At 48.0% G+C, this 14,176-nt stretch overlaps 1 protein-coding gene across 5 annotated transcripts in view; it reads right to left on the reverse strand.

Annotated features, from left to right (window-relative positions):
- Window positions 1-14,176, reverse strand: part of COL22A1 (collagen type XXII alpha 1 chain) — a 372,600-nt gene that overhangs the window by 62,746 nt on the left and 295,678 nt on the right. The window contains exons 45-48 of one of the 5 annotated variants that reach the window (XM_050940510.1): window positions 12,621-12,734; window positions 11,103-11,156; window positions 8,901-8,954; window positions 7,608-7,661 (exon numbers count right to left, since the gene is read on the reverse strand). The exons of 2 other annotated variants lie outside the window; for them this stretch is intronic. In XM_050940510.1, coding sequence (XP_050796467.1) covers window positions 7,608-7,661; window positions 8,901-8,954; window positions 11,103-11,156; window positions 12,621-12,734 — 276 coding nt within the window. The remainder of the gene's footprint in view (window positions 1-7,607; window positions 7,662-8,900; window positions 8,955-11,102; window positions 11,157-12,620; window positions 12,735-14,176) is intronic. 2 more of the 5 variants (XM_050940512.1, XM_050940511.1) reach the window with 2 other exon arrangements.

Raw genomic sequence — 14,176 nt, forward strand, 5'->3', positions numbered from 1 at the left:
AGTTTCCCAGTCCCCTGGCCTGCATTTGTGAACTCTGTGCTGTGGCTTTCACGGCAGTACACAGGGAGCTGTGCTGTGAAACTGACATGCAAAGGGACATTATGGAAGGGACATGAGATGTGCTGCATTAACCCATCAGTGACCACTCAATACACCAGCACTAATGTTAGCTGGAAGTCCAGAAAAGGAGGCTGCCAGTAATCAGGACCGACACCAGGGTTTCTGGCGCCCTAGGCAGAATTTGGGGGGCGGCATTTTGTGCGCTCCCCACGGGGCGTGCGAGAGCTTCCGGTTCTGCTCCTGTTGCGTCGCCAAAGAAGGACCTTCTGCTGACATGCCGCGGAAAACAGCAGCAGGCAACTGAGCAGCTCAATGACTGCCGCTGTCGCCTGCGGCATTTCGACGGAGGGTCCTTCTTCGGTGGCACGATGGGAGTGGAACTGGAAGCTCCCGTACGCCCCGTGGGGAGTGCACAAAATGCTGCCCCCTGAATCCTGGTGCCCTAGGCGACTGCCTAGGGTCGCCTAATGGAAGCGCCGGCCCTGCCAGTAATGCCACTGACTCTCCCCAGCTGCGTCAGGCAGCATACAGCTGGGTCCACCCTGTGCACTGCCACCCGCTGCAAGGCAGCCAGAAAAGCCAGCCCCACAAGGTCACAGCAACTGATGAACACCACATTAAAAAGGCCTGTAAAAATGTTCTCTTTCAGTTTTAGGGAGCCCTTTTAAGGCTGACTTACCCATCTCCTTCTATAGCACACACAGAGGGGTGCATGTTACTTACCCTGGGGCCCGGGGGACCTGCATCTCCTCTGTGCCCCTTGAAGCCCTGCAGAAGAGAGTGACATTGAAAACAGCCAGATGCATGGACCTTCGGGAAGAGCTTGGCTAAATGGTGTGTGCACAGTGGCTGCCCTTAAAACCTCTCTGGTTAGATTAACAGGCCCTGGTCAGCATGGAATTGTATCCCAGGGAGGCAGCATCCCTCTCCTTAGCAGCACAGGGGAGCCTATGGTGGTGCAGCTGCTCTTCCTGCTGTGCCTGGCCCACAGTGTGTAGGGGAAAGGGTGGGGCCATGGCCTCCCCTCTCTCCATCCCCAGGATGCATGGCCTACAGCAGTGAGCAGCCCTGGCGTGTGGGGCACCCGGAGGGTGGAAGGCTTCTTACATCCTGATCTCCAGGCAAAGGACCTGCACAATCTGCTCCAGAGAATTCTGGGACGAAAGATCCAGAAATACCCTGTTTGATTTCTTGGATTATTTTTTATCGTTTATGCTGTGGAAATGCCTGTCTCAGCCAGGCCAACTCTTTTGTGTTAGGTGCTATGCGCGCACACACACAGTCAAAGGCCATCCCCACCCAAAGAATTTCCAGTGTAATGGATAAGACAGTTTCTGGATTAAACCATCTGATGTAGTACCTACCGGTAACCCTCTGGCCCCCTCTTGGCCTGGGAGCCCAGGTTCTCCTGGTTTGCCCTAATGGAAACACGCACATTCCAAATATGATACTGTTCTGTCATTGCCAGCATATGCCTCATCATCATCATCTGAAAAGGGATTCTGCTTTTTGCCATTAGTTTTAATGAGGGTTATCATAGAATATCAGGGTTGGAAGGGACCTCAGGAGGTATCTAGTCCAACCCCCTGCTCAAAGCAAGACCAATTCCCAGATTTTTACACCAGTTCCCCAAATGGCCCCCTCAAGGATTGAACTCACAACCCTGGGGTTGGCAAGCCAATGCTTAAACCACTGAGCTATCCCTTCAAATGTGAATACAATAAGAAAGTTCCCACAAAACCTGCATCTGAGTGCACACACAGGACATTCAGGCACCCTCCACCCAGCTGTAAACCACCCTTGCTTCTAGAAATGTGGGCTTTGGAAGTTGAAGATGTGCCCACGCCTGTTGCCAGGTGTACCTGTCTGGACCAGATTTTCAAAATTAGATGCACGCAGTTGCATGCTTATCTGGTGCGTACATATAAAAGGGGTATTTTCACAGTGAAATGGGGCACGTGCAATTGTTTATGCACAACTGCGTGCATCTGACTCTGAAAGGTGGCTCAGTCTACACAATACCTTAATGCTGAGTATTTGTCCGCTGTCATGGAAAGGAAAGAGCTTGCCATATTTTGGCAAATCACAGGAAGAGAGATGGGGGCAAGAGATGCTGGAAGCGCGTTCTCAGAGTAATATGCATATGCCAGGGGAATGCTAATTCCTGTCCACTTTATTAACACAGCCTTTTGGCTGGAAAACTCCAGGTCAGCTCCTTTTCCTCCCCGTGCATAAGAACAATGGGGGGAAATCAAACACAAAACTTCCTCTCCAAGGGAGGAGCATGGTCACTCTGCAACCCAACAAGTGCATTTCAGGCTGCATTTCCTACTCCCTTCCCTGCCCCATAATCCGCAAAAACCAGCTCACTAGGTTTAATATTACACGACTGACCTGGGTCTCTCTAGAATTTACAGGAGCACTACGGAGTTCGCTACGCTTTGAGCTGCAGCTGTGAGTCCCAGCTCCAGGAGATCTGCCCATGTTAGCTCTTATTGAGCTAATGCTCTACACACAGAGTGTCCCTGCAGCAGCATGAGTGGCAAACCACCCTGAGTACGTACCCGCTGAGAACCGAGCTGCGTACTCCAGGCAGCTGCCCCTCCTGCAGCTCGTGACACTGCAGCTAGGTTAGCCTCTCCTGCAGTTTGTGACACTGCAGCTACTTGTCGTATTTTTAGCTATTCTTAGCATGGCAGCTTGGCTTTGTGTCCTTGAGCTGGGGATCACACCCCTAGTTCACAGTGTACACATATCCTCAGAGTAAAGGGCCAGGTCTACTTTCAAGATGCTAAGATTTGCACACTAATAGATTGCTCAAGGCAGTTCAGTGTGAACGAGATGCAAGTAAACAGACTCTCCTGAGTCCAAAAGCGATAGCCAGGCGTGGGCTCTGAAAACCTGACTGTGGCAGCTTGAAATGATGATGTGTACAACGTGAATCCTTACCGGTTCCCCGGGAGATCCAGGCTTGCCATCCTTGCCGTCAACGCCCTGTAAGTGAAACATCCATTAGGGGGCCAGGGTGGCTATACAGAAGATGGGTATGTCTCTGTGAGTGTGAATCTTGTGATGACTGCTCTGCTTGGTCACTGTGCATTGCATTGTGTGATCCCCCTTTCTCACTTCCATACCTACATTGATTTACACCAGGAGAGGATCTGGCCCATAGACATTAGAGATAGATAAGACTCACTAGATCCACACAGTTGCCAGATCAATGGGGTTTCAGATATTAAACTAATCCTGCACTTGTTCTGGAGCCAATACAGGGGGATCATTACATCCTGGGCACTAGACCATAACAAAATCCCATCCCCTGTAGTAGTATGAATTGCAGATACAATTATCTGTGCCCCCAGGCTTGGAGGCATTATGTCACATTGGTGCCCTCTATGGGAAGATCTCTGCCAGGGCAATAAGAGTCAGGCAGGAGGAACAGATGACTCTGTTTTGGAAACCATCACTTGGCTGAAAGGTACCCGACCCAGAACTCATACTGTACGGAGCCCAGTGAATCTGGAGTTAACTTGACAATATAAATCTCACATCCACTCCAAGATAGCTCAGAAATGGCACTGGCTGTGTCCACTTGCTTACAGGAAGTGTAACATATTGAATGAAAAATAGCAGGCAGTTGTCCCTTACCTGAAGGCCAGGCAGTCCTGGTGGGCCCAGGGGACCTGGTGGGCCATCTTTACCCTGTAAAGAGACCATTGATGTGGCAATGTTCAGACAAGCTTTTCAGATGCTGCTTCACAAGAAAGAACACTTCACAAACCCGGAGTTGGGAGAGGAGGAGACATGAACATGTCTCTAATGCATTCACACTTCCACTCCCTTAGGGACCAAACTTTGCTATGCTGTATTCACAGTTATTGACACCAAAGGCCAAATTCGCCTCCAAGATAAACAGATGCAACTCTCATGGACTTCAGTGGGAACTGCAGCCACTTAGGAGAGGGCTGGATTTGGTCTCAAAAGTGTACATTGTGAAGAAGCGGATAACAACATAGTACGTCTCTGCCCAGCACTGTGCTATCGACATTAATATAAAAGCCAGTCAATGCATGTTTTACAGTCTGTATATATTAAATTGGTGGTTATGAAAGGTGTTTAGTCGACTGTCCCTGTAAATGAAATCCTGTTTATCCATGGGACTGTACAGCATACAGGCTGTCACACATTGCTTCAACCCTGACCACCTGTTAGGGCTGAAAGAAAAGCTCAGTCCTTGGCCTCTCTGCTATGACTAACTCATCTCACAACAGCCACCAGAGGAGCAATGCTTGGTCACTACTGATGAAGGCTAGAGTTGAAGAAATGGCTAACGGGCGACAGGCTCATTAGCAATCCAGTTCCAGAAATGCATCATAATTACACACAGCTGCATTATTCTGATTCAACAACCTGTGTTACTCCAAGATGCCTCCTCTCGAAAACAAGAGAGACATTGATTCATAACAAGGAATCTTCTGTTTCACTTTGCAATGAAGATCAACCAGATTCAAAAGCTAAGCTCAATCTCTCTCTCAGGGTATTTTACTGCCACCCACCACGGCAGTATCTGAGCACTTTCCTTGTTGTGCAACCGATGGCAATAACGAAATCCCTAGCAGGCCTTGTGGAGTCACTAACCTTTCACCCTTATTAGCCAGCACTGTGTCAGCAGGTGATGATCCTGCTTGGAAATGTTAAGTGTGTTTTGCTGATTCAGTATTGCACGTGTGTCACTACCTGTATGGATATGAGAAAGACAGTAGGTTCTCTCTTGAGATCCAAACCTAGGCTGTGGGCTGAGCAGGTCTGAGAGTAACCTTAGGAGATGACAAGCCTGAGTAGAAAGCTTAGACTGGATTCATACAGTTGAATTTTAAGTTCCTTTGGTAAATAAAACCAAACCCCGTGAAGGGAGGATATTTATCCTGCTATAACTTATGTGGACTGAGTTTGGAGAAGAGTGGGGAAGCCACTTGCTCACTGAAGGGTTTTCCCATCACATCACAGCTATATCAGGAATTCTAATTCTGGAAAGGTTGGATTGCATAGAAGAAAAGGAATCAAAGAGTTTCCAGCAGGGCCTATTCAACATGAATAGCATTTTAAATATCACTTGAGGGGTTTGGGGGAAAACCTCATGTTTGCTTCAGTTCAGCCCTACTCTAAAGAAGCTAACCCCCTGGTCAATGGCTTACTATATCCCTAGGCGTTCCTGGGGGTCCTGCAGGTCCTGGTTTGCCCTCTGGTCCCTAAATAAAACAAAGCAGAAAGAATATGTATTACTCGTTCGTAGTATATCCTTGTCAACACTTTAGCTTGCCTGCACATATATATACCTGCCCCTGGAAATTTCCACTACATGCATCTGAGGAACTGGGTATTCACCCACGAAAGCTCATGCTCCAAAAAGTCTGTTAGTCTATAAGGTGCCACAGGATTCTTTGCTGCTTGTCAACACAGGCAGTACCACAGATGGCATTTGGTACATTTTCTGCCATTCATTCCTATTAGCAATCATTCACATTAATTCATCTCGGAAAAGCAGTTACCAACCTCTGTGTATAATTAGCCTCCTAAGCCGTACATTTTCAGACATTTTAGATTGTTTGCCATTCCAGAAAATATATAGTAATTAGAAAACTATTGTGCCCAAACTAACTCTGAGAAGACTAGAACTGCTGGGATAAATATCTCGGAGCATATGCTGCAGAAGGCAAATCTTGGAATCATTAGTCAACATGGACAGAACAAGATATCACGGGCATAGGTTGCAGCAAGAAAAACGTAGGTTAAATATTATGAGAAACTTTATTAATTATAAATTCTTTGGCAACAAGGCAAGCTGCTCAGGCAGGCTATGGAATCACCATAACTAGGGCCCTACCAAATTCATGGTAATGTATGGTCAATTTCACAGCCCTAGGATTTGAAAATTGGTAAATTTCACATTTTCAGATGTTTAAATCTGAAATTTCATAGTGGTGTAACCGTGGGGGTCCGGATCCAAAAGGGGATTGTGGGGGGAGGTCACAAGCCTGTTGCACGAGGTCATGGGATTGCCACCCTCACTTCTGTGCTGCCTTCAGAGCTGGACAGAGTGGGGAGGAGGGGCGGTGGCACTATCTGCCATTGGGAGAGATACTCAAGTCCTGTCCTGCCCCAGTCCTGCCTAGCAGCTAGCAGCCCCCTGCTGGGGTGCTCCCAGCAGCATGGAGAAGATCGAATCCAATTCCACAAGCCTTCTCCAGCTGCAGGAACCTCTGGGGCTGCTGCCCAATCCCAGAGCATGCTGTAGCAAGGGGAGGCACCTGGAGGTGGGTTTGGTCTTACCCCTCCCCCAGAGCAGCTGTGCAGGAGATGGACAAGTCCTGTCATTCTCCAGCCCAGCCTCCTTTTGCTGGGGTGCTCCTAGGACAAAAGGACATCGGATTTCACGAGGATGGGCTTATTTCATGGCCCGTGACATGTTTTTCACAGCCATGAAATTGGTAGGGTCCTAATCATAACTTGAATATGCAAAGAGACTAGATAGTCTGGTTTAGAGGTTGTACAATCAATACAGCCAACAGGCAAGCAAATGGATATGGTCACCCACTCCTGCTACCATCCCAACCCAACAGGTTCTGTGATTCTGGGCCAGAAAGCATGTATTCACTGTCTGAGTCCTCAAAACCGTGCTCAGCGACCCACCGAGCCCTTCCTGGTGGTGCTGATGTCACAATGGCCAAGCAACAGTGCAATATAAATTCTGCCATGGTCAGATTGCTGCTGACACAGGGATTAGAGGGAGGTTGCAAACATTTAGGAGGGCTTGGGTCAAACTGCAACGGGACCTGGCCAGGTTAAGCCAGAGTGGCTTCAAGGGACATTTGTCAGAGTCCTACAATAAGGGAAAAGATAGAGCTCCCAGGGTGACAATGCACTCAAGCAAACCGATTTTAGCCATTTCTCTTCAACACCATCCTAATACGCTTTTGTCATGTAAAGAAGCACCGTGGCTAATGGAGAGAATGGGGAACTGGAAAGGGCAATGCACGAGAGCGGGGGGACAATCCTATCTGAAGAAGCCCACAACACGAGAAAACTAGAGAAACCCTTGTCTAAGATCCTTGCGTGTCATTTAACGGTCAACGAGCCAAACATTTTCCCTTTTGACCGTTGTTATTTCTAAAGCCAGCTGGCTGCTTCATCTAATATATGGGAAGCACCAGTATTTTTTACCATGTGGGAGCAGTGAAAAAAATATGTCATGCCCATTGTCTTTTCTATAAAAGCAAGCAACAAAAGTTTAGCATAAATTTACTTTCGTGAGGCAAAGCAATGGCTGCACGCTGCGTTAAGTAGCAATTATCATGCGTGTGGGACTCTATGATGCTTCAGGGTCTATTACAAACCCAATGGGAAACTTCAAAGAAATGGCACAGAGGTGGGTGGAAGTGGCCCTCTGTGGCATATGCAGTCTGCAGCTACACTTATTCGTGAGACACACACCTATGCAGCATGATGATCCACTTCTCAGTATGGGGGGAAAAAGGAGGAAAACTTACAGGCGGGCCTGGGTTTCCAGGAGGTCCCGAGAAGCCAGGCATTCCAGGGTGACCCTGCAGAATCACAAGAGAGCTATTAGATTAGTGTCAATCTCTTCTTCATTCTTCAGTTACGTCCCCCAGATTTTAGGTTAATAAATGGCAGTCATAAGGAAGCAGTGATAGAACAGTGAAATGTGTGAACACACAGAAGGGTTGGGCCTCAGGAAATAAGCTATCCTGGGATTACAAACTGAAGCTTCGGCGTGCAAAGGATGTACTTCTATGCTGTATCTAAAGTCTTTAATATACATAGGCTTTGGAGACTGAATAACTCGTCAAGAAACATAATAACAGGCTTGGTATGAGTTGCATAGTTTGTATGCAAGGGAAATATTCACTAAGCAATTATTGCAGTGTTAGCAGTCAGTCGAGAAAGAAGCACAGTTATGTTGAGGATGTACTTTTCCTATGGCATCTGCTGTTCTGTGCCTATCGGAGCTGGGAGAGGAAGAGCGAAAGGCCAAGGCAGAAAGCTATGCAAAATGAGAGCTCGGAAAAATGTTTGTAACTTGAAACTTACCAGATTATGGGGCTTCATTACTGGACCAAAAACCTGACCCACTTTCAGTGTAAGGTTCATGAAACCTACAGCAAACCTGGGCTTGATTTTGGCCACAATTTGTCTAATTCCCCTCTGTTCCTGCAGGATCCCAGTTCCCCTGGAAAATCCCCAAGTTTCTCCCCCAGACAAGACAGAGGCCTTTCCTTAACTGCTGACCCATCATATCTTTGGATTAGCCATTTGGGTAGCTGAGGACTCCCTCATAGCATGAATAGCCTGGGGTTTTTCAGGTGCCAGATGAGAGAGAACCACAACAGTGTAGAAGCAGGACATGGTGGAGCCTTCTGGATCCCAATTTGGAAAAGGCTGCCCACCCCCACGTCTCACCTGTGCACTAGCCAGGGAAGGAGGCCAGATGGTCAGCCCTTAAAAACCAACAAGGGGTGAGGCAGCCAACTGGATGCCTCCCAGAGATACCAGAGGTGGTGATGACAGTGGTGGGAATAAAGGCCACATGGCAGCCTACAGACACTCCACAGAAAATGATGATGGTGGCAGGGAGGAGAGGGTTTAAGTGGAGGGCATCCTGATGGGGAGGGTCCCAGCTCAAGTCTTCTTACCCTCATCCCTCTGGGGGTTAGGGATACCGAGGAACTTTGCCTCTGTCCCCAATGAGGCCAGGGCAGGAGTCACGATTATATCCTAGACACATATTCCAGTTGTACTACTTGGGAAGCACACTTTTTTACCTGTCCACCTTTTGGTCCAGCATCTCCAGATGTCCCACGGTCTCCTTTAGTGCCCTGATAACAAACAAAGCCATTGAAAGCCACTAAGGTTTATGACATTCCCAGCTGTAGGCTCCACTTCGCAAAGCACTTTAGCATACGCTTAACTTTAAGCATGCACTTAAGTCTCATTGATTCCAATGGGACTTACATATGTGCTTAAAGATAAGCACTTGCTTAAGTGGTTTGCTGAATTGGGGTCTCACTGTCCGCCTAACCCACGTTTATTTGCCCACACACCAGAAAAATTTAACAAAACATTGTATGGAAACGACTCAGATTGGGAAGCCCAAAATATGACTTTACCAATGTCCCAGATTACTACTAAATTGCTGGGTGTGGAATTTATAGTGTCCCCAACACACAGCATTGTTCAATACAGAATAACAGTTAGGCAAGCGGGGGAAAACCGTCTGCAGTTTATCACTTAAAATATGTCTGGATTTAGGGATTGATGGAGAAAGGACCTGCAGTTCCACTGAACTATACACTGGGGAGTTTTTGGCATTTCTATCCCAGAGTGTGCCACGCTGGGCTTCAGGGCCGCCCAGGTTGGGGGGGGGAGAGGGGCAATTTGCCCCAGGCCCCGCAGAGGCCCCACGAGCCCTGGCCTGGTGGCGGTCCGGGTCTTCAGAGGCATTTCGGCGGCAGGGGGCCCTTCAGTGCTGCCAAAGACACGGAGCGACAGAAGGCCCCCCCTCCCACCACCGAAGACCCGGACCGCTGCCAGGTGAGTACAAGCAGCGCAGCTCCCCCGCTTTGCCCTAGCCCCTTGAATCCTCTGGGCGGCCCCGCTGGGCTTTCAGAAGAGCAGTGCACTCTGCACTTTAAATCCTGCAGAAACCCTACCAGGCATTTGGGAAGGAGTCTCAACAGAGCAGCTGGCTATCTTCTGGCATTACTCTCTGTCTATTATTTCATTTGAGCACCTGCAGACTGTGGGTACGTGCATATATGAACTGAATGCAACTTGGGATATTGACTACCTATTAGATTTAGGTTTGTTCATGTTCATATGGACAATTCAAATCTTATGCCATTATGTCAGTCAAATGCTGAGTCTTCCCATCTCAGTCTTCCCTCCCAGCAGAGAATGGTTATTTCTCAGACTGCGGAGTGGTCGCAGCAATTACCTGTAACACATACATCTATTTGGGTTACCAGCTGTTTTCTGAGTTTTCTCTCAGAATGTTCTCCCGTCTTAACCGACTGCACCTTTCCTTTTGTTCTTTTATTGCCCTTTCTGTACTTTTCATGGCAAGAAGTAAAATCGGTTTTCTGAACCAGTATAAATCCTTGTTCATTGTAATAACCGCAGAGAAAAAGGAATTAAACAGCAGACACTGTTTGAGACTGGAACCAAGTGCTGGAAGGCAGGTAAGTCTAGGGGGAAACTCCTTATCTCTACTGCCATTGATTAGTTTTGGTTTGTTTCACATTAGGTTATCGTAAATATTTCAACTGTAATTAAGCACTGACTTTCTGAGCAAACTGATCACGAAGGTTACACAAGGCCAGAGCTCTAAGTGTTAAATTACTAGAATCCTTCATGGCTTGGTGTTTGTCAATGACCCTTGAATACAAGGCTGAGACGTGGTAAATAGCTAAAATGATCAGCCCTTCTTCCAATGTGTTTCCAAGTAATACTGGGTGTTACAGACTAAGTGACTGTGGCCATTTAAAAGACCAACAGTTCGGTGCATTGTTAATGTAGCCCCCAGCATACCAAATCATTTGTTACATCAAAACCATCCAAGGAAGGAATTAGTCAAGTAGAAAGGAAGGTGCAGGATTTCCAGGGTTGGGGCTCTCCCTCCTTCCTCAGGTGAGCGGATCCAAATTGATAGTAAAGTGCCCATCCTGCAATCCTTGCCCTCACATCGCTCCCATTGAGACCAAATTCTGTGTGGAGGCTCAAAACCTCACTGGTCTTTGCAAACAGAGAGATGTGGGGGGAGGGGGAATGCTACATACTACGTTATACTGCTGGGTTGTCCACGGGGAAACTGTGTGACTCAGGGGTTGAAATTCAGAAAGGCAGCACAGAACCTGTCTACCACTCAAGTCCCACATAAGTTCTTCCCCTCTGCATTCCACTTCAGCCTTTGCTCTACATAAGAATGGAGTCGATCCAGGTGATGTTCATTGAGGAGAATTACTGACCTTTGGACCATCCACCCCTGGGGGGCCTGGGAGACCCCGGGGTCCAGGATCGCCCTACAATAAAGAGGAAAGAGCGCTCAATCACACTAATTACTCACAAATCAGAAAGACACAGTAAGTGTCCAGCCACCTATCATGTGCAGAACCAATAGATGCAAGGATAAGCTTTCAATTCTGCAGCCTAATGCAGTTAGGACTCAGTCCAGCTATCCTGGATGCTCTGGGCCTGTGTGAGAAGCTCCTGATTACATATATACGGCATCAGAGGGCTCCAGTAACACCAAAAGGTCTTATTCAAAAGACAGGCCAGCCACTAGAGGGAGACATAATCACAGTCACGTAGCTAGGGTATTACACATGCACACAGGTACTAACCTTGGCCAGTCCTGGGATGAGAGACTTCCAAAAAAGAATAAGCTGGTGGGAGTCAATAAATGGGACTCTATCCTCTGAATTTGTACTGAACCAATACCCCAGCACGGTGCCAGGGGGCACTGCGCTACCAGAGGTGCTTTGTTTTGGATAAAATATACAACCACAGTCCTGGCTGCTTGTGGCAATTAAACAGCCCAGGCGGCTTTCTGCAAAAATAAGTGGTTTCCTGGCTGAACTGGAGGAAAACACATTCTGCCTCCCCAGCTAAAGCTGGATGTGGCATCTCTCCCATCTTGTCTTACACAGCTCCTGTGTTCCACTCCAATACAGCAGCCCTTCAGTGGCTAGGAGAGGTGGTTCCCGCATATGTTAAGTGCTTCAGGGTGAGAGGCACTATGTAAATGGAAGATCTGAAATGACGTGAGATATGCAGAAGCACAATGGACGCTTGGAGTCCCACAACTGTTCCTCTCTCATTTAGATCCCTACATATTAGAGATCCAGTTCTGCAACCTTTATTCTCAGCGAGTATCATGTATTCACAGGCCCCCACCCTCCCCTTTTTCAAGCCCCTCCTTAAAAATCACTCCCTCACACCTCCCCGCGGGCTGTCTCCTGACAAACAGAAAATCCATCCAGCTGTCCCTGAGCTCCTAGAACTGTACCCCTCTCCTTTGCTCAGCCCCCCGGTTTGGTTGTTTCTCATCTTCTCCTCTTCGTTTGTGTGTAGCCTCCTCTCTTTGTCTGCAGGCGCCCAGCTGAAACGTCCTCACTGGTTTTAGCAGGCTCTTCCACTGGATGTGTAGGAGGTGTAGTGCAAGGGGGATGGCTGGCTGGCTCCTGTATTCTAGGCTGCTCTCAGGGCTGGAGCAAGCCCCAACATAAAGTAGATCCCTAAATTGTTGGAGGGCGGAGTTCTCCATCCACTCCCTCACCCTTCCACCTGTCCCCTCCTCCTCCTAAGCTCCTTCGTGCTACCAGAGCAGGGTAAAGTGGCTGTATTAGGAGCTGGGCTTCGGGCCTGTCTATGAAGCACCTAGTGCACTGCTCCTTTTATGACAATAAATGCAAGAATATTAAAATAAGGCTAAAGACAGTTATCAAAGTGATCCTGAAGCATGAACCTTACTGCAGTTCTCTTACCATTTTCCCATTCAGGCCATCTCTGCCCGGAGGTCCTTGGGCCCCTCTATCGCCCTTGAAGCCTGGCACTCCAGGGAGCCCCGGGGGGCCAGGTGGACAGTCATTACACACATCCTAAAAGAGACGAGGTAACACTGAGAATAGCATTAGGGATGAGACTGAGGCTCCCTTCCAGCCCCATGGACGTTCAGCGGCACTCTGAGCGTACGCTCTAGGTCTGTGCTCCAAATCAGTGGTAGGCCACAGAACTGTTGTGGCACCTGAGTAGGCATTATGGGCAGTCCTCAAGAGGGCTAGATGAGTTATAATGCAGTATCCAAGCCAGGCTCACAGAATGGAAGGAAAGGCCTATTCTAAGGGGGAGAGAGAGAGGAGAAACGTGAAGCAGGAATACAAAAAAAATAAAAATTCTTTCTTGTTAACTTACAGATTCAAAACAGTGTCTTATCTAGCCTCAAAAGCTAGGCTGGGTCACTGCTTGGAGGGCAGCTGTCCAGGGAAAACCCAGGAGCTGCAGGGAGTTGGGGGTGGCTCCTACTCTATTCTCTATAGGTTCTTATACCATGCTGGTCACCATAGTATCTGAGCGCCTTCCAGTAATGCATTGAGTGATACGGCTACACATCTGTCACGTGTCATTTGCTCTCCCTCATCCTCTCCCTGCAGGGAGAAACAAGCAGTGGAGTGTCTCATGCAGTGTGGTGTTCATAACATACAAACCTGTTGCTATGTGTTTATGTTAGAGAAAGCAGGTTAAAGAAAGGTGCCTTGCACTTTTAGTGGAAAGTGGTCAGGTTTTTGATGGTCCTTAATTTGGGGCGGAGTTCATGCCACAGTCTTCCCACCGCTAGAGAAAGCAGGATGGGGGCCCTTGCCCCCTAGTTAGTGCTGAAGCTATGTCCAGCAGAGTGGTGGTAGTCACTGTGGAATAATAGGGAGAAGTGAAGCACCCCCTACTTGTGGTCATGAAAGATCTCTTGGCATTTGTTGCAAGAGTAGATGTATGCCACAGTACCCTGGCCAAATTCCATCATGGGGAATTACGCTCTGTCTCCCTCCACTGTTCTTTGAAGTGTCAGTTCACTACATTATTCTTTATTTCAAAAACCGCCCGGCAAGTGAACAGAATTCCTAACATTTCTGCCTGAGGGTTGGCCTTGTTTCAGTGGTGGGTGAAGTGAGCCCAGTATACAGAGAAGAAGTGCAGTCCAGTGGATAGGGCAGGAGGACTAGGTTCTATCCCAAGCTCTGCCAGGGATCTGTTGTATGATCTTGGGCAATGCATTTGCTGCTCTTTTCCCTGCTATTCCTTGGGCGTCTGTCTGACTTAGAATATAGACCCTTTAGACCAGGGTCTGCCTCCTACTGCGTGGGTGTATGGCCCCTAGACAAATGGGGCTCTGAGCTCAGCTGGGGTCTCCAGGTGCTACTGAATACAAAACAACTTCATACAGTGCACTCTGTGTAAAGATTTTTGGGATCTTTGGAGAAGAGATGCTGTGTGAATACAAGGTTTCACCTAAGGTAGTAACTAGAGAGGGCTGCTCTTTTCAGCT

This window comes from Gopherus flavomarginatus, chromosome 2, assembly GCF_025201925.1.
Source record: "Gopherus flavomarginatus isolate rGopFla2 chromosome 2, rGopFla2.mat.asm, whole genome shotgun sequence".
Lineage (NCBI taxonomy): Eukaryota > Metazoa > Chordata > Testudines > Testudinidae > Gopherus > Gopherus flavomarginatus.